This window comes from Lutjanus erythropterus, chromosome 20 (genome assembly GCF_056507025.1).
Source record: "Lutjanus erythropterus isolate fLutEry1 chromosome 20, fLutEry1.hap2, whole genome shotgun sequence".
Classification (NCBI taxonomy): Eukaryota; Metazoa; Chordata; class Actinopteri; order Lutjaniformes; family Lutjanidae; genus Lutjanus; species Lutjanus erythropterus.
In genome coordinates, this window is record NC_139336.1 from 27,857,507 (window position 1) to 27,877,234 (window position 19,728).

The 19,728-nt window shown below is 39.9% G+C and overlaps 1 protein-coding gene across 2 annotated transcripts in view; it reads right to left on the reverse strand.

Moving 5' to 3' along the window:
* Positions 1-19,728, reverse strand: part of arhgap24 (Rho GTPase activating protein 24) — a 103,319-nt gene that overhangs the window by 51,771 nt on the left and 31,820 nt on the right. For both annotated transcript variants that reach the window (XM_084745321.1, XM_084745322.1), the window contains exon 3: positions 16,062-16,149. In XM_084745321.1, coding sequence (XP_084601447.1) covers positions 16,062-16,149 — 88 coding nt within the window. The remainder of the gene's footprint in view (positions 1-16,061; positions 16,150-19,728) is intronic.

Below are 19,728 nucleotides of genomic sequence, written 5' to 3' on the forward strand. Positions count from 1 at the left end.
TCTGGTAACCAAGAATGTACGACCATAATTTTGTGTCAATTCATATCATAGTTATAGATATATTATTTAACTTGCTGAGTAAAAATGACCTGCTCATGTTAAATGAAAAATCAGGGGATGACTGAAGTTATTATGACTCATTCATCCTCTGGGTACCATCAATGTCTGTAGAAAATTTCAAGGCAATTTGTGAAATAGTTCAGTATTTCACTTTGGAACAAGCGGTGGACCGACAAAATTGCCACCCATTAAAAAAATAATTTCGTCTCTATTTGAAAGAGAGACGCAGTGCATGTTTAGTGTAATGTCAACACGATGCATTTAGGCTCCTATTTGAAAACGTCTCTTTCACACGAAGCCGCCAAATGCTTCATAATTCCAGAGTTTGTGCCAGAGCACCGAGCCCCAAATGAACTGTCACAATGTGAAACACAAACATCCTCCCTCGAGATCCTCCCTGGGGGAAATGCCACTAATGAAGCCAGTGGGTGGCTCACTGTTTTCAATGTCGAATTTTCCGTCAGAGGAGGGAACTCTTCGGTTATTGGATTTTGGGGTTTAGAAAATTGAGGAACATAAAACTGGATGATATCATGACCTAATTCAATCTGCGAAACGACTGTGGTACATCAGGCGAGCATTACAGGCATAAACTAGATTCACACAGACCCTGAGCCGATACGTTCTGCTGATACAGAACCTTTTTTAGAACTTTCATAGACCATTTTCTCACTTCATGCTTATTCACTGTATATATATATGTGTGTGTCTGAAAGGCCCTTTGGCCCTTTGTAAAGCTGAGTGCTCATGAGCTCATAAATACTGTTATCAACACTCTTAGATAGAAGGGTTCCAAAAGGATTCCTCCTGGAGGGCTGACGTTCTACCCAGAACAATTTGCTTTTGAACAACCCCTGTCTGAAGACAGGGTTCCTCAAGGGGTTCTTTGGAAGATTAAGGTTTAGATATTGAGAACAAAGAACACTTCTTGGGAAAAAAAAAAGTTTCCTTGCAAATCCTTGCAGAACTCTTTCTTCAACAGTACTTTTCTTTTTCTTTTTTTTACCATAATGTGAATGGGTTCTCGGTAGAACCACTAGGTGGGTTTGAGATAAAACCCTTGGAACATAAAAAGGTTCTCTGCAAAATTACAGTTTGTACTCTAGCTAAAACCCCTGGAATATAAAAGGATTCTCAGTAGAACCTCCTGGGTGGGTTTCAGATAAAGCCCTTTGAATAAAAATAGGTTCTCGGTTCTCTTGTTGGCATCTTCAGAAGATGGAAAGATTCTGGACAGAACTCCCAGAGAGGGTTCTGAGTGGCAGAACAACACCATAGAAGCGTTCTCTGTAGAACCTCACGTAGGGGGTTCTGGGTGACACCTTCCACAGATTTGATTTGGTTCCAGGTAGAACTCCCTGCCAACTGGGACGAGCCAAAGAACCGTTTATGGTTCTAGTTGGCAGCCTTATTTCTAAGAGCGGAGAGAACAACAAGAAGGAATGTGACTCTCAGAAGCTCCATATGAGAAATGTCAGCAGCAGCAGACCGTCAGGACTCCACTCCTCCAGGAGGCCGCATGCCACTGTGTCACAGACTGCAGGTTATTGACTTTACATGCACTCTGGGAAAACACACACACGCACACACAGACGTACACACACATACACCGAGGAGGAGAGACAGAACGGAAAGAGAGGTTCTGTTCGTGACCTTTGTGAAAATGTCATATCACAAAGCGAATTCCTGACAGAGAAAGGACACTGATTATACATCCCACACAGCTCTGACCACACACACACTGAATTAAGATAGTCGACGCTTTTATATGCAAAACGGGATCCTGTCACTCACGCTTCTCTTACCACAGTAATATCCATAACATCAATTTCACTGCTTTCCCTTTTAATGCACGCCTTGATACTGCTGCTCTTTCCCTGCTGGATTTATGATGCATTAGAGGCAGAGTGGGCACTATACATCCAACCACTAATTAAATCAATACATCAAAACGTATAGTCTGAACAGAGAGCTGCCTATTTATATCCTGAGTGTCAGATTAATTTGATCAAACTTGTGTATGTATTATCATATGTTCAGTGGAGTGGGTGTAGGAGGTGGCGTTTACGTGTGTGTGTGTGTGTGTGTGTGTGTGTGTGTGTGTGTGTGTTGGGTGGAGAAACAATTTTATTTCCTAGAGGTTTTTTAATTTATTATAGAAGGGTGGAGCTCTCTCTCCCCGGACTCCACTGAGTTCAATAGATGAGCCTGCTGTGAAACAGTATGTGTTTTATTTTAATTATGATATTTCTGTATATTTTTCTCTCTCTTTTTTCTTATATTTGTTTATGATTTTTGAATTATTTCGTTTCCTTCTGACAAATGATGCTGGTTTGTTTCTACTCTGTGTGAACTATCACAGTGTTTGATTTGGTTTAAATGTTAGCACCTTTCATCAGTTTTATTTGACTTTACTCGTTCCCAACCCCCACTAGGTGTCTCCAAACCTTCATAGAGGAGGTTGTGAGGCCTTTTTGATTTTAAAGAATGTAAAACCATGAAATTGTCATTTTTAAAGTTTGCATTATTTCACAGGATAAAGGTGCAGTGAAGACCTTAACACAAGCTATATTCACAGAGCCTTCTCTCTTTGATGGTCCATGGCAAAGTACAAACTCAAAACAGTTAATTTGTCAAAAATCCCAAGCCTGTTAAGTATGTATGGTTGTTAGAATTAAATATATAAATACTTTATATCCATAATACAGACAGAATTGTATAAAAAGTTCCTAAAAATATCAGGAAAATTAACCTCTGATGCAACATTGACAGGAAATAATCTGCTCAAAATTCATTCAGATAGCTTTTCATTTTACACAAACTTCCTGCAGTTATTGGATTCATCACAGGTTAACTGTACAGTTCATCATTGTTTCTGTACTGTTATTGTTATGCATTAAATGTAATATCATCGGGTGGATCCTATAAGGAAAAAGATTGTGAGCCAGTATTTATTTGACTCTTAAAATCTTTTTATATAGTCTTTTTATATTGTCTTGTCTTATATTGCCTGCAGGCATTAATCAAAACTTAATGTTTGTTACTCCTCTGCATTGTGAACTAGTCTGGTCTTCTATGATGTGCAGATCTGCAAGCACAACCCCTACACGTCAGGATATATTTAAATAATCTTATATTTATCATACTGACTTGGAAAAAACAGTAAGGTTAATGTAGACATCGCTCACTTCTTACAGACCTGCTGCATTTGTTTCTACAGTGATGTTTGAAGAGGCTCTTATGTTTTGTTGCGGCTCACTTTTCACTTTAATTACGTTTAATGTTTGTGCGCAATGAAATAAACTCAAGTCAGTTTTTACTTACTTCAAGCGGCTTTACAATCTGGACAACTTATGACACCCTCTGTCCTTGGACCATCGATTTGGATCAGTTCATTTTGCCACCGGTGCTACAATTGATCTATCTCACAATATCAACACAAGAGAAAAATAATTAGTGCATCTTATCTGTGATTCAGATCTGCTCCAAAATTTAAAAGATTGTTCCTCAGCCCATATGACACCATTGCACCAAGTTTCATGAAAACCGGGCCTGTAGCTTTTCTGTAATCCTGCTAACAAACAAACACACAACCTGGCTGAAAACACAGCCTCCTAGGTGGATGTATGAAGAGGACGTGCAAACCAGTTGCTTTTCTTTGAAGCATTCCTTTAAGTTGACCTGCACACATGAAGCTGTGAGCCTGTTGTGGGATTAAAATAGTCCACGCTTTCACTCCATAAACACTGTTATAATATGTGCACAGTAGAGCTGCAGAAAAGATGATAAAAATAGATTATAGTGCTTCAGCCAACCCTCTGAAATAAACAGGATTACAGTAGAGTTAAAGCTGCACCAGTGGTCGTTGAACCTTTAGTTTATCCGAAGGAGCTGCACACATACGTTCAGCCAATGGCAGCAGCAGCAGAAGTTATCCATGACTGATGTGACATGGGGACCTATTTGAAAACCACCTCCATACGTCCTGACACTGAAATGTCAGCACCACAGATTAATACGCTTCCTCAATTATTCTGCTGGGGCTTCTTTAACCTTAAACACCGATGCCTGCTGGGTAATATGCTCAGCCTGCCGTATTTATCACCATCCGTGAACAAGTGGAATAATTGTTTGGCTTATCATAGACCCGCCTGTTGGTTTGAGCTTTTTTTTTTTCTTTTTAAATTTAATTTACTTCATCCATCCATCATTCCATCATCAACTTCAGGTTCTTATAGTCCACATGCAGTTTTATAGGTAACCTCTGGCTCCCTCATAATGAACAGTACAGTCTTAAAATTGCACGTCTGTCTTCACCCGCCAATAGTAACTAGTCAGTCATTAGTGTTTAATAAGAAGTCTGACAATATAGGAGGTTTAGGTGAGATTAGCATGTTATCCTGATAAAGCACATTCCTACACTGATCATACAATTACAGCTTGTATTCAATTCTTTATTTTCATTAAGCAGAATAATAACGACCTCCAGTCTGATTTACTCCCACTCTGCCTCACCTGCCTGCCCACACTTACACTGTGATTATCATAACTCAATCACACACGTCGCAGTGTGCAAATACGACGCTCGCCTCTGTGACATATGACGCCCATAAGTCACGGCAGAGGTCACCCAGGTGGCTACCTGAGGCAACCCATCAGGCCTGCGTGTCAAACGGGATCATGATGGAGCGTTAATCACAGACGCCATCAATCAAAACAGGAAATCATGAAAATTTACACATGAAACTCGTTAAATTTTATCACTGACGACATGTGCGCTGACGACAAACTAATGTTTAATAAAAGCAGGGTGTAAAGAACTGCAATAAACCAAACGTATGAAGCTTTTCAAAGAGCTTACGTAAATCTGACAAATCAATCTTGGGCTATTTTCATTGTTGATTAATCTCACAGTTATTTTCTCAATTAATGGATGAATTGTTTGGTCTATAAAATGTTAGAAAATGGTGAAAAACCCGAAGATATAAAGTTTGCTGTTGTAGCGGAGTAAAGAAACCAGAAAATATTTACATTTAAGAGGCTGAATCAGAGAATTCTGACTTTTTTCCTTAAGAAAATCATAAAATTATCAAAACAGTTGGCATTTAACCAGCTGACAACTAATCGATTAATCATTGCAACCCTAAAACAATCTTAACTCAAGGTTCACTCAGTGGATTTTACCAGCACTTTAAACTGCATCTCACAGTCTTCATCAACATCTTGTTTGCTGAGTAACTGTTTTCTAATGCTGATTAATAAACTACAATACAAACACATAATAAAAGCAATTATAATGATGCTATAAATCCATACAAGGCATTTGCAAACCTAATATACACCACTTTTGTGTTTTTTATGCTGAAACTAGAGCAAATGTTAGTTTAAATTAATACTTAGGCAAATTCTGCCCTTTTCAATCATGCAAAAAGTTTTCAAAAGCATGCAAATCCAAATGTGATAAATAATAGGTGCTGAAGTGCACGTCAAAAAAGGAAAAACAGAGTCTGCACTCTCGATAATGCTCCAGTTAACATTTATTAAAGCCAAACTATGCAGGATTTTCCACAAAAAAAGTGAAATACAAAAATAATCCCTCTTAATCATCACCCACGAGCCACCAGAAGCGTGTGGCAGCGTCTGCGTCCGCAGAGACCTCGCCTTCCATTTTCTCATTAATTTTCTGTGTTCAGGGCAGCACAAGATGTCTGTTTGACATCCTGGGAATGAGAGTCAACAATCAACCGTCTAACTGCTGCGTTTACGAACAGCAACTGACAAATACCGCTTATTCTACCTTTTGTGTCCCACCATGTGACGTTTCAGGTGTTCGCCTTCAGATATAAAACAAAGTCAGAGACACACCTGAGCAACAACCTGTCCAAAGGGTCACCTGACAGGTAGTGTGATTACAAAATGGTGAGCCAAAAAAAAAGGACAAAGAAATACATACATTAGTGAACACTATATTTACAGTAAATATAATGAAACCTGTAAGTATAATTAAATATGTACGACATATTCTAAATATACCATAACAGAATCACCAGATGAAAAATGGCATATCTGCAATCATGTCGCCACAACTAATTTAAACCTGTCAGCAGCTCTGTTGTTTCATAAATCAAGTTTGAAAGAAACAAAACCTTCAAATAAAGCAGCCGTCTGTATGTGGACATTAGCTCTGAACACAAAGACTAAAAACTTCATTATAATTTATTACAACATTAACACACTGCTTCCACTTTTAACAATATATATTCAAATGCAACTGCAAGATTACAACAAGTGCACATTAAACAGGTTGTGTAAATTGTGAGAATCAGGAGAAGTTGAGAATGAATCACATTTTTTTCTGTGTTGTGCTTATTAAAATAAGTTTAGAATATTTATATTGAAATAAATGTTTGTTCAAAACCCAGAACCCAGTTTTGGTGCACTGATGACGACAGAATGGAACAGCTGTTAATTTTAACACTTATAAGTTTCCTACTGTTGTTTCTAAAGTTTGGGAAATACGTCAGGATGGTTTATTTGTTTAGTATTATTTGTCATTTATTTTTGATTATCTGGTTTCTGGTGTCTTTTTCTAAATAAAGGGCTCCTGAATTTAATTTAATTTAATTTAATTTAATTTAATTTAATTTAATTTAATTTTACTTTATTTTATTTTATTAAGACAAACACAGATAAGACTTTTATTTTATTTTATTTTATTTTAATATGATTAACATAGGCAGGACTGGATCTTATTTTATTTTACTTTATTTTATTTTATTAAGGCAAACATTGATAAGACTGGATTTTATTTTATTTTATTTTTTTATTTTACTTTATTTTATTTTATTAAGACAAACATAGATAAGCCTGGACTTTATTTTATTTTGTTTAGCTGGTCAGACAGGACTATATTTGAGGATATTTACAGGACTGTAATGCCTCTAAGAACCACATGAGGGCACTATCACCTTGATTTAGAATGAGGTTCTGAGACTCTCCTCCTTTCTAACTCCACTGCAGCACTGTATCAGCTCACATTTAAAATGAGGAAATGCTTTTCACAGGACTTTACTTTGAAGCTTAAACTATAATCTGAAGCCAAACGTAACTTTTCATACTGAAGAGGAAACTTCTCTTCTCTTCGGGTATGTATTACAGACTCTGCAGGCTTTGCTCTGTCAACAGCATTTCTGCTGGAGGCCGTCCACCTGCACACGGCAACATGATCTCCGAGGTCCTCTCATGAATGAAGGGATGGTGGCCTCTGGGGATGAACGGGAAGAAATATTCCCATAATTCAGCAGCGGCGACTTGCTGCGGCCTGTGACCAGCTTCTCCTCCAGCCCGGCTGGAGGAGGGAAACAGAGTGAAAGAGTGAGCAAGGGACACAGAGAGGCAGAGTGACATACTGAACTCACACTGGAGCCTGGGCCCTGTGTTTATTAGAGCTCGGGGGAAAGAGGAGCACACTGTTTCTCCATCAAATACACAGCAGGGAGTGTTTCCTGTGTTGATTCTTGTTTAATAGGAGAGGAATGATTAATCACAGTTGGACCACAGGGAGTGACATTTACCTACAGGTATTCATGCAACTTTGACAGCTTTAAAAAAAAAAACAGTGAGAGCCATTTTGTCTATCATCATAATTTGCAGAAGGCAGCCTCTGCTCGTTCACTGTATTGAAGTCTTAAAACCCAGATCCCTGCGGCTCAGAGCTACGTTACACCACACAGCCGTATTCAGATCATACCTGGCATTCTTGGGAGGATTCGACAGCATCAGATAAAACTGCACGCTAATCCTGAGCGGCAGGATGTTCTGATATGTATTCGTGATATATGGACTGAGAGAGATCCGGTTTTTATTCTGTCAGTGCCGCCTGTGTGTGAGAGATACACTTAAGAAGCTACTTTTCTCTGATCCTTTGAAAAATACCAGAATTTAGAAAAGTTTGCAGGTGCATCCAAATATGGCCACACCGAAAATGTCATAATGTAATCCTTAAAGGTTTAGTTCAGATTATTTGAAGTGGGATTGTATAAAATATTTATTCAGTAGGTGGAGGAATCAATGTACGCTACATTTAGAATATTTTCATACTGCCTTTTCCAATGGGAAACTGCTGTTATATAAGCCAAATATCTGCCTCTGTTGGTTACTCTGCTTGTATTATTGTGTGACTTTGGTGTTTTAAAGAGTTAGTTCAGAGTTTATGAAAGTCACACACCGATGGTGGCCAGTTTAATGACAAGGAATACAGTACTGTGGTGTTTTTGTTGCTGGGTTTGGCTTCTGGCACCCGAGGCTGACTTAGCTAATCAGGCAGCTAGCTCCATGTCTAATCAAGCTAATTGGCTAAAGCCAGCTACAGCTGACAGCAGGAAGCAACAAGTAAAGTAGCTAACCGCTGACTGTCCATCACGGAACTACTGTAATCAAATTGGCCTTATAATATTTAATGACATCTTCAAGTCCAAATTGCACCACTTTAGCTGAAGTCCAGCAAATTATTCATGACACAGTGTAATGACATTTTTAGGAGTCCAAAATGTACCACTTTACTTGAGATTAGGAAAATAATCTTGACATACTTGTAATAAAAAGTAGACTTGGGCGATATGTTAAAATTTTCCAAACGACCATCATCAGGCCGTCAATTGGCGATTGACGATCTTTTCACCCCCTTGATAGAAAAAAAAGAAAACTCATCAAAACCATCTTTGTTAGTCTGCCCACTCTTCCAACTCTGGTTTGGTCGAATTAAATGCTTAATTCGCCACGTGAAAAGAATCTAAAGAGTCTAATTCTGCAGGTTTTTATCTTGCACTCCTCACTGAGTGGGTGTGTACTGTGCCGCTGGATGAGAGCGTGGCACGGAGCAGCAGCTGTCACTCTGCAGACCATTGCATTAGCAAAATAAAATGACATATATTGCTCCAAAAAAGTGACCAGCGATGGATTCAGTCCATCGTCGATGTCCAATTGCCCGACCCTAATACAAAGACATTTTAGTCTTGGTTAATGTCGAACTGTGATGACAAAGTCATCTTTACATTAAAGATGACATAATTGGTCATTTTGCTGCAGACCCTGTCCACAGCCTGTCAACATTGTTTAGCCTCCTACAGTGATACATGAGCTGCTTCTGCTTTACAGGTAATACAGGTAAATACCACTTCAAAAAAATCTGAACTATCACTTTCAGCAGTGTGTTAAAAAGTCCTGCCCAGATCATGTTAAAAATAAACATTTAATGCCAAAAACCGATACTCTGACAGCTTTATTGATGCATATTTGTTGTTATTCCTCCTGCCTGCAGCTCAGGCCCATGTGGGCTTCCACATGTTATAACGTGTCAGTGTGATGGAAGACAACGTCACAGCTGCCTCAAGTCTTTGCTTCGAGTGAGCAAAAACAAAAGCTCTATTGTGTCTGTACCTGTGCGTCTCTGCCAGACATAACCACGATTCCAGTAATATTGTTAGCCGTGTGGTGAATCTGCTTCATAAGCCCCTCACCTCCCCCCCGTTCCTCAGTAACTCTTTCTACAGGTTTACATCCAGATGTGGATGTGCACAGAGACAACAGACATGAGGACAAGAGGGAGGAACAGAAAAAGCATCAGCGAATAAAAGTTGCAAAGATATTTTCTGAACTATTTTGCACATTTTTCAAGCAACTATGTAAAAACTTTCCAGAAAAGCTAAAAATACAGAGTTGTGTGTTAATCTGAGAATCCTCGTACAGATGTCCCGATGCTGCTATTCATGCCCTGATAGTCAGCTCGTGTTCGAACCCCACCACCTCTTTTACAAGACAACGGACATCTCTGTACAACTCTGACTCCCCCCCTCATCACTTCCCGTCTGCTAGAGACTGTCCATGTGTTGTGTTCAAACTGCAGAGCCTCATTTAGCCCAGTGGAATATATGTGTTGTGTTTTCCTTTCATTTTCTCTCCCTGCTTCTCTTAGAGCTCTTTATTTGCCGTCTCATAACAAGCCTTGTTCTTGTTTTCCGTCAGAATGAGGGAGTGGTGGACGCTGCAGAACGGGGAAAACAGTTCAGAAGTATTTAGCGGGAACTTGCTGAAACTCTCCTCATGCCGAGGGCCTCGTAGCGAACGTGCGGGTAGTCATCCTCTAGTCCACATGTTTTGGTCTGGGTGAGTAATTTTACGGCATCTGAGACACAGTCATAACAAGTCCAGCCTTTGAAAATTTGAAGAGTAAAGTTTACTATGGACACTGTGGCCAGTGGACTGAAGTGTGAACACTGTGTTCTGGAACAACACAGTAATACCAAGAACGTTGTCTGGCGTTGTCTCGCTGAAATAAGCAGGGATGTCTCTTAAAAAAAAAACGTTGTCTGGATGGCAGCATATGTTGCTCCAAAACCTGTATTTTCCTTCCAGCATTAATGGGGCCTTCACAGATGTGACAGTTACCCATGATGCCATGGGCACTAACACACCCCGAGACCATCACAGACGCTGCCTTTTGAAGTCAGCGCTGGTAACAATCTGGATGGTTCTTCTCCTCTTTAACCAAGGGGACATGATTTCTGAAAAGAATCTCAAATGTGGACTTGTCAGACCACAGCACGCTTTTCAACTTTGCGTCTGTCCATCTGAGATGAGCTCGGGCTCTGAGAAGTCGTCAGCGTTTCTAGATGTTGGTGAACTATGTCTTTCTCTTTGTTAAACTCTCTCTTTGGTAGAGTCTTAACTTGCATTAACTTGCATACAACAGTTTTCCAAAGTGTTCCTGAGCCCATGTAGTGTCCTTTATACCACCATGTTGTAATTTAATGCAGTGCTGCCTGAGGGGTCAAAGGTCACAGGCATTCAATGTTGTTTTTCTCTGGATTCTCTGAATCTTTTAATGATATTATGGATTGTAGTTGGTGAAATTCCTAAATTCCTGCAGTTTCCTGTTGAAAAACGTTGTTCTTAAACTGTTGGACCGTTTGCCCACACTATTGACTGTTACCAATTAACCCGTTTACCTGTAGTACTTCACACAGGTGTTTTTTGAGCTTTCTACAACTCTCCCTGTCTTTTTTTCTCTTGTCCCAACTTTTTTTTCAAACTTGTTGCATTTGTTGATCTTATGGTGAGTTCGGAGTCTTCCCCAAAGATGTTTTGACAGATCTATATCTTATACTAACATAGATTGGCTGCTGGTAGTTTTAAACCTGCAACATCTCAGTCATGTGACAGGAGCTCCATCTCCACAATATGACTGACATCATTCGTACGGATCTAAAATATGTCAAAATAATCAGTTGCGCTTTTGAATTTCTGTCAGATGGCTTGCTGAAGCTGTTTTGTGGTAAAAAGCTTTTTTCCTGGTACAATAGCAGGAAGAAAAGGGAAGTTTCAAAGACAAAACTTTGTATTTTCACTTCTCAGTTATTATCTCCACGCACTTACGTTGAAAACCACCGCCATATTAATAATAAGTTGTCTATTTTAAGAATGGCGTTTTTATGCATGTGATGCAGTCTCACACCCAACATCACTTTGAGAAATTCATGACCAGAGCAAAGAGTTTAAAGTCACAGAGGATTGTCGACATCTCAACATACAGCACCAGCATTGAGATGCATTTTAGACAACTATCCTCTGGAACAATAAAGATGGTGAAATATTTTCAGTTGCTGAAGGCGTTGCTGAATGTGATCTGTGATAAGTTTCCAGGTAACATCTGTTTGTTTGTAATTTGCATTTTGTGGTAAGACTTTTAATGGTGTAATATAATAATATATACTAAAAAAAAACGTATCACATGCCTCTCTGACTCTTTGTGCCTCTTTTTAGTTTTCAGTTCCCCCTTTTGCAGGTGTTATAGTATGAGCTGCTGCACACTGTGAAATCACACTATCTGTTGTTGAGACATAATTATTACCAGTTTGTGGTGTGTGGTGTTCAGCCAGATTTTTATTTTCCCCTTACTTAAGAGGCTTAGTGTTTGTGTTTTCCAGTCTCCACCACTATAAACAGTTTTCATCTATTTCCCGCCCTGTGAGAACAGACTGTATTAACTTTTGTAAAATTCTGAAAGAGAGAAGAGGAAATCGGAAATGCAGTGATGTAATTTTCTGTACCTGCAGTTGCAGTCATAACATATTTTCCACAAGTTACAGGATGCTGCTCCAAGCTGCCTAAATCAAACCTAAATGATGTCAGCTGTTGGACTTATTGTGGTCGCTTACGTTGGATAAGGAAGTTTGTTGTGTCTGTTGTGGCACTTCGGTCTTTTGTGACGGTGAATGTGGTCAAATATCTGTCAGGGAGCAGTTTCAACCTGCTTGGTGACTTCAACCTCACCACAGGGGTAATTTACTACCATTAAATTGTGACATACTGATGTTGCACCATATCAAGCATTTTCAGTTTTTGCCTTGAGTGCACATCACAGTCGTTTTACTTTATTCTTTAATGCAAGAAAAAATGATTGAAGTGCAAAAAGATATAGAACAAGAATAAAAGTTTTACTAGAACTGTCAAGGACACGCTAACACAGTGCAGTTACAGCAGACAGCTTATCCTTTTTTTTTTGTCTCTAATAGATCAGTAACATGAGAGGCAGGCGTGATAATATATTAGTCACCATTAGGGAATAAACAAGGCCAAATGTTTTCCTGCTAGCTCGTATCTTAAAATGTTTGTGGTGTGTTCAAGTTCAAAATTCAGGGGCGGGTAACAGTAGGATGCCCAAAATAATTAATGACTTCACCTTCAGATCTCTGTTTTTTGAAACCAAGGTCATCATTGACTGATGAGGCTTTCATTACAGTATCCTGTATGTAACATTTTCATTGTTTTTGTGTTGTGCATTTTTGATTTTAATAAAGTGCTCTTATATAATGCACATATAGAGGATTTACTCTCATTATAGTGGAAACCCTGAATCTCATCGTGTGCCCATAGTTTGTTACATGTGATGTTTTCTGAGGACTTTTATTTGAGAGGTTGTGTAACTTCGTCTGAACAAAGGTCGCTGAGGCCACAGGTTGCAATTATGGGATGAGGGTAAATGCTAAAGCATAGTGTGACAGTAGCGCAAGTAGAGAGGAGTCACAAAGTCAGCAAACTCACTCAGTAAAGTCACTCTTGCAGCAATGTCAGCTAAAGTTTGCTAACATTAGCTAACATTAGCCACCATAAGCTACTGCAGATCAAGTTAGGCTCCGTGAGCAAAACTGGAGTGTAAATTCAACTGTTTGCCATTTCTTTGTTCAGAAGTTACTTAGTCTCACTTCAAAGAAATATTTGTTATTATTTCGTGTACGGGGCATAAATATCTGTCGGCTAATGCTTTGAATGTTACTATATCAGTCCCTCCAGGGTTTTGCGGGCTGGTTTGGAGGTTGTTGCGGCCTAGAATTCCTGATTTCATGGCAGCTTTTATGAAAAACTGTGATGAATGTCGCAATTTATTATGCATTCTTGGAACAGAATTGAAAGTGAAAGTTTTCTTTTTAAAAACAATGGCAGCTTGTTACAGGGAGAATAAAACCACACACTGTTTTCACTGCTCTTACCAAAAAGGCTCACGATTTCTAACAAAATATGCTTAATTTGTTAAGACCTTGGGGGTTATTCCACAAGAGGCAACAAGTGTTTGGAGCTCAAACTCAAATCAGCCAGCACCAAATTCTAATAGCACTGATGAATGACAACAACAGTGACAAACCTGGTGTAGAAATAAAAATGTCAGTTTCATATGTACATGTATTACGTTGTTGTACGTGGCATTGGTTGAATTTGCATTAATTGCTTCAATTGCACTGAGAAAAGTTTTTGCTCCACTACATGTGTGCTGATGCATCAAAATGTATTCCACAGTGCATAAGGAAAAATAACGTCTTAAATAAACTGTTGTATTATTTCTCCTTTAACACAACCAGTTCCAACTGTGAGGACTATCAATCACAATCTGACATGTTCATTTTGCTTCTTTTCAATGTGAACATGGAATGACTGCAGTGAAAAACTGAAAGTGCATGAAATGACCTCTGCAGGAAACTGTTAATCCTCGCACGACGTGGAAACTATTAGATAAACAGCGAGGCCATTAGCATCCAAAAACAGCAACACCATCTTTCACGTGAACCTGTGACACACCTGGACTTCTCATCTGTCACTTCTGGCCAACTGCCCAAATGACTTATTTAATTTTGCCCCAGTCTGAGCAGCCTTTAATTGACCTGACAAAATGTTAGGACGAACTTGTCTGCCATTATCTGCTGTTTTCAAGAGGCACAAGAGAGACACAAATAATGCGAGAAAATGTCTTGATGCTTATATTTTCCTCTGAGAGGGACTGTCGTGGACCCACACCAGGGAAAAGAAAAAGATAAATAAAACACAAGTATCTGCTGCACACATCCTGTGTTTTCTTCTGGGTTTTACTGCTGCTGGATCAACTGGTGCTGTTGATGAACTCTGCTACTGTATCTTTTACCAGCTGTCTCTGTTTCCCCTGTGTGCATGTGTGTTTTAAATATCTATTCCATACACTCACATTCCTGGCATCACTCCGCCTGGGAAAATACCCCTCGATTCCTTTGTGTCGTACTCCAACATGTTTCCATACGGTCCTCTGGCGTCTGTGCATGTGTCCGTCTTTAAGTTTAAGTGTGGGAGTATGCGCGTGTGGTCAGTGGTTTAAGTCCGAGCCAAGCTTCTCAACTAAAGGAATAGTCTGACATTTTGGGAAGCACAGTCATTCACTTTGTTGCAGAGAGTAAAAGAGATGAGATGATTGATACCACTCTCATATCTTTATGATAAATATGAAGCTGCGGCCAGCAGATAATTAGCTTAGCTTAGCTTAGCATAAGGACAGGAAGCAGGTTGAAGCTTAATAAAAATGTTCATCAACCAGGGGAGATTGAGTGTATAAACATTGTGTACTGGAACTAAGCTACACACTCAAAGGAATAGTTTGATATTTTGAGAAATATGCTTATTTGCTGGTTTGCAGAGGGCAAGTTCAGAATTTGTGTTAAATATCAGGCTAGAGCCAGCAGCTAGTTAGCTTAGCATGACATACAAACTAGAAACAGGGGTTATACAGAGGTTATACACCTGTAAAACCAAAACTTGACAGTTTGACATTTTGGTTAAACCTGTTAGTTAGGCAGTTTTTTCTTTAGCTTTATACAATGCCAGGCTAGGTATTCCCCCTGCTTCCAGTCTTAAAGCTTAGCTAATCATATGCTTGCTAAAGTTTCATTTAGAGCAGATAATCTGACTCTCAGCAAGAAAGCAAATGGCTATATACATGTCCAGTAAAACCTGAATAATATCGGCATAATCTCACTTGTCTTAACCAGAAAATGCATTTGGAAAACGGCATTATTAGGAATACCCAAACAGAACGGCTGTTTAACTGACCTGTGTCATATTGGGAATAATAGTGGAAAAGTAGTGTGCATGTAAACAAAGCCATCGTCTCTTCATTGAGCAAAATAGTTCATAATCTGCGGCAAGAGAAAAGGTTCCTGCTGAACTGGAAAGTATGAAAGGAAGAACTTCGGCTTCCTTCTCTACTCTCTTTCCAGTGACATTTCCCTTTGACATTTTCTCTTCCCACTGAGTTTTGTAGGTCCTCCTGAGCACATTGTGCATCAACAGCCTGATACATAATCCATTTTGTTTAATGATGCGCAGTCAAACCTTTATTGGTTCGGTTGAAACCAAACCTTTATTGCACGTCTCATCTCTCTTCTATTAAAGTTCATAATTTGGTGTAAAAACCAGAGCAGAACTCTTCATATGTGCAGTCCCAGAAAAGAGCTGGCAAACGAATGGTTAACATCCTGTAGAAATCACCAGGAAATGGCAGAATTCTTCTCCAGATGATTTGCTGCAGACAAGAGTGATCCAAACCTTATGGTTCTGATCCCGCTCGTGCTCCACTCAACATTGCTATCGTCATTTTGCCCTCAGTGCAGATAAAAAGTGATTAAATGGTTTTCATCTTTTCTTACCTGGAATGACCTCGAAGAGAAATTTTCCCCCGTCATCGCCGCTGGTCGGATGTTCTGTAACTTTATTTCCAGGTAAGAAAATGGTTCCCTGTGGGGTAAAGAACAGTCCTGTCAGAAGCAATATCCCAAACTGTACTTAGGACACTTTTAATGTTTAATTTTTACCGGATTATGTCAAAATTGCCTCATTTGAGACCACACAGTCCACATTTGCTTTAAATGATTTTTGCACTGTCATGTGTACCAGCATCTCATCTGGCTGAGCAGGTGTCGTATACGTAGGTCCAGAGGGGAAGACCCGAGGATGATGGAGCTGAGACGTTATGAAATGTGGCAAAGCGGCAGCGTTATGGACGATCACTATCTCTGTGGCTCAGCTCTGTCCACAATGATACATCATCTGAGTGACGCTAAAGGCCAGAGACCCTCTGCTTTAAATAGCAGGAAGAGCATCAGCATCAGCTTTTTCCAGAGTCAACCTCCGAACAACAGGACTGTGGAGACGTGCTCTGTTAGAAACACTGTGGGGCAGATCTACATGTCAGGTCTTCACAAAACATCATGAGACAGTGACACCCACACTGATTGGACCAGAGATATTATTATCAGTGATAACACAGGATATTATATCATATTTGCTTCTAATACAGTTGGACTCAGACGGGTCACAGTGTGTGTCTGCAGGTGCTTTTAAGACTTTGTGGGTCAAAAAAGCAAATGCACTTAAATATACCGTACTTAAGTATACAGTTGAGGTGCTTATACATAACACTGATAGGGGCCTACAGCCCTAATTATTAGTTTTACTTATGACATTTTAAGCAATTTTTGCTGATAAAAGTCCTGTACATTTATTTAACTGAAATTAAGAAAGCTGTGATAGATTTAAAGTATTTTTACTTTGTGATATTGGTGCTTCTTGAAGGAACAACTAATGACAATTAATCAGCAGCTATAAGAGATATAGAGCCGTGTTTTTATATGCGGCTCACCATTTTGTCAATTCTCTGCGTTCTCACGTGGACACACGGGGACAAAGGTGACGCAATACGCTGTCCAGCCGATGGTTTCATGGGTGTCCACTGATCAACAGGAGGTGCTAATATGTCAAGAAATACACTAATCCGCCAAAAAAGGACAGCGTAGGAGAGGACAAGCTCGTAATGTTGGTTTCATACCTTTAGGAAAAATGAGTTTTGCAAATGTTTTATGAGGAAGGGTGTTGTATATTTCAACAACATGGACCTCCATGACTCACATAATGGAAATGAAATGGAATATAATATTCATGACTATGTTTTCATGAGAGTATAATCACCTGAAAATAAGAAGTGTTGTGTTTTTGTTTCCTTAGAATGAGATGTTTATATCTACAGAGGAGGCCGCCATGTTGCACAGCCATGTTTCTACAGCAGCTCAAACCAACCACTGACTCCAGATATGGCCTTTTGCCTTTTTGTTTTCCTACATGTTTGGAAGGGGAGGGTGAGATGAGGTGTTCTGCAAACTGCATGCTCACCGCTAGATGCAATAAAATCTTGTGCACTTGTCCTTTATGCAAAAATACCAAAAACTCACTGATTTATACACTACATGCTCAGCAATAGGCCTTTTTCACAGCAGTCATACTGATATGAAATAGATTAAACACAGGTGTTAGCAGTTATACTATTTATGATTCCAATTAGTGGAGCAGAGCCTTTCAAGTGAGCCAACACACACAACAGCAGCACGCTGACCCTGTTTGACTTGAATTTAATGGAAGTATCATAGGTAACACCTTTGTTTACCCTGTAAAAAAGGACTGTTTGGCATCTTCACTGAGTAACTTACTTGCAAGTGTTAATCCTATCAAAATGAGAAACTTACTTCACTTAGTTTTCTCCTAATTAAGGTGACTATAAAAAGGGATTAGGCCTACAAAAAACAGCCGCGAGTTGATCCCACTCAAACAGCGACTTTTCACTTGATTAACAGCTCGGACATCAGGGCCACAGCGCAGCATCTGACAGTCATTAGAGTGCCCTTTATCTGGGTCAGTGTTAACGCACACAAGATGTGCGTCGGTGACAGTATCAGCATTAGGGACCCGCGCACATTAGCGGGATCTGAGGGGAGTCGGTTTCCTTCCTGCTGAGCGAGAGAGCTGTTTAATGAGCCATAACTGTGACAACCAGGAAGTGGAAACCCTACCTGAGGCCCCAGCTGAAGTGCTTTAAAGAGGGTTATAAAGATGGGGACAGAGAGGGAGCTCGTTTGATGTGGCTGTCAGCGAGAGAATCTGCACAGCTTCAGTATCTTGGGATTAAAAGCTTCTTTGAGAAGTTTTTTTTTCAGTGAACACAGATCTTTTTGTGATGCACATTGTACTGATTCCAGGGAAACAGGAGATGACTTAAATGAATGGTGTGTGGGCGCTATAGACTTCATAAATATGTGCCTTTTGGACTGTACATTCTTAAAAAAGAAGAAAAGGATCCGTGTAATCCCTCCGTACTGTAAAACCACAACGCCACTGATATTCCTGTTCTCTTTTTCGACATCGAAAGCCACACTTTCCATACTGACATCCTCCCTGGTGGGCTGTTGTTTACTGCAGACAAGCCCAACCACAGACATAGTAATATTTACCCTGCAAAACGTACGGTAGCCCGGCCCAACCCAGGGCAAAAAAGCTCAACCTATTTTGGGCTGTTTGCTGCATTTTTATATTGTCGTTAACTAGGATGAGGTCATTATTTGGAATGACACAAACCCAATTATCTTTTGTTCTCAACCAAAAAGCTACACACACACATATGGGACAGGAAAAGTCTCAGAGAAATCTGTTTGAGAGAAGCGACAGCAGGAGGCTCAGGCTTGTAAGCAGCAGCAGCTCAGCCTGCCAGGGGGGCTGTTTCTGTCCAACAGTATGCTCCAAATGAAATCAAACTTTCTAAGACTGCAAGCAAATACCAGAATACTGACGGGGACTCCAGCTCCGTTCATTTAATGGCATCTACACACAAGCTTGCCTGACCAGGCTGCGCACACACACACACACACACACACACACACACACACACACACACACACACACACACACACACACACACACACACACTGCAGCTATTAAATCCACATGTGACCTTCTTTTTGGTCATAAAACAAACATTTACCTCTGGGAAGGTTCAGGTTTGTTTGGAGTTTATTGACAGTTATAGGGTAAATGTCTAATAGTGTGCCTCATTGTTCCCTGCAGCCTTGGCCTTAGATCAGGCTTTCAGGACAGGAAGACACTGTGGGAGCAGCTCCTACGCCGTGGCATATGAAAGGCTATCCTTTGTTAATGTCTACATGTTGTTTTAATGATTTAATACAACTGTGCTTTAAGTCTCATGGGAATGAGCAGCTGGTTTGGTCAGCTGGCACGAGTCAATCCCTAAACAGTTAGATGGGCCACCAAAGCTGACCTATCAGGCCACTTCCTGTGTTCACCTTCAACTGCAACACACATTTGTGATGACTTCTATAAAACTCAAGTTCATTTGGAAAGTTAGCATATCCCATCAGAATGGCCGCAACATTGAAGCTGTGTTTATGACCAGTGTTGCCAAGTCCTTTCCAATGAAAGCAGCTAGCACCAGCTCCAAAAGTCACTAAAAGTTGCCAGATAAGCCATGGGCTC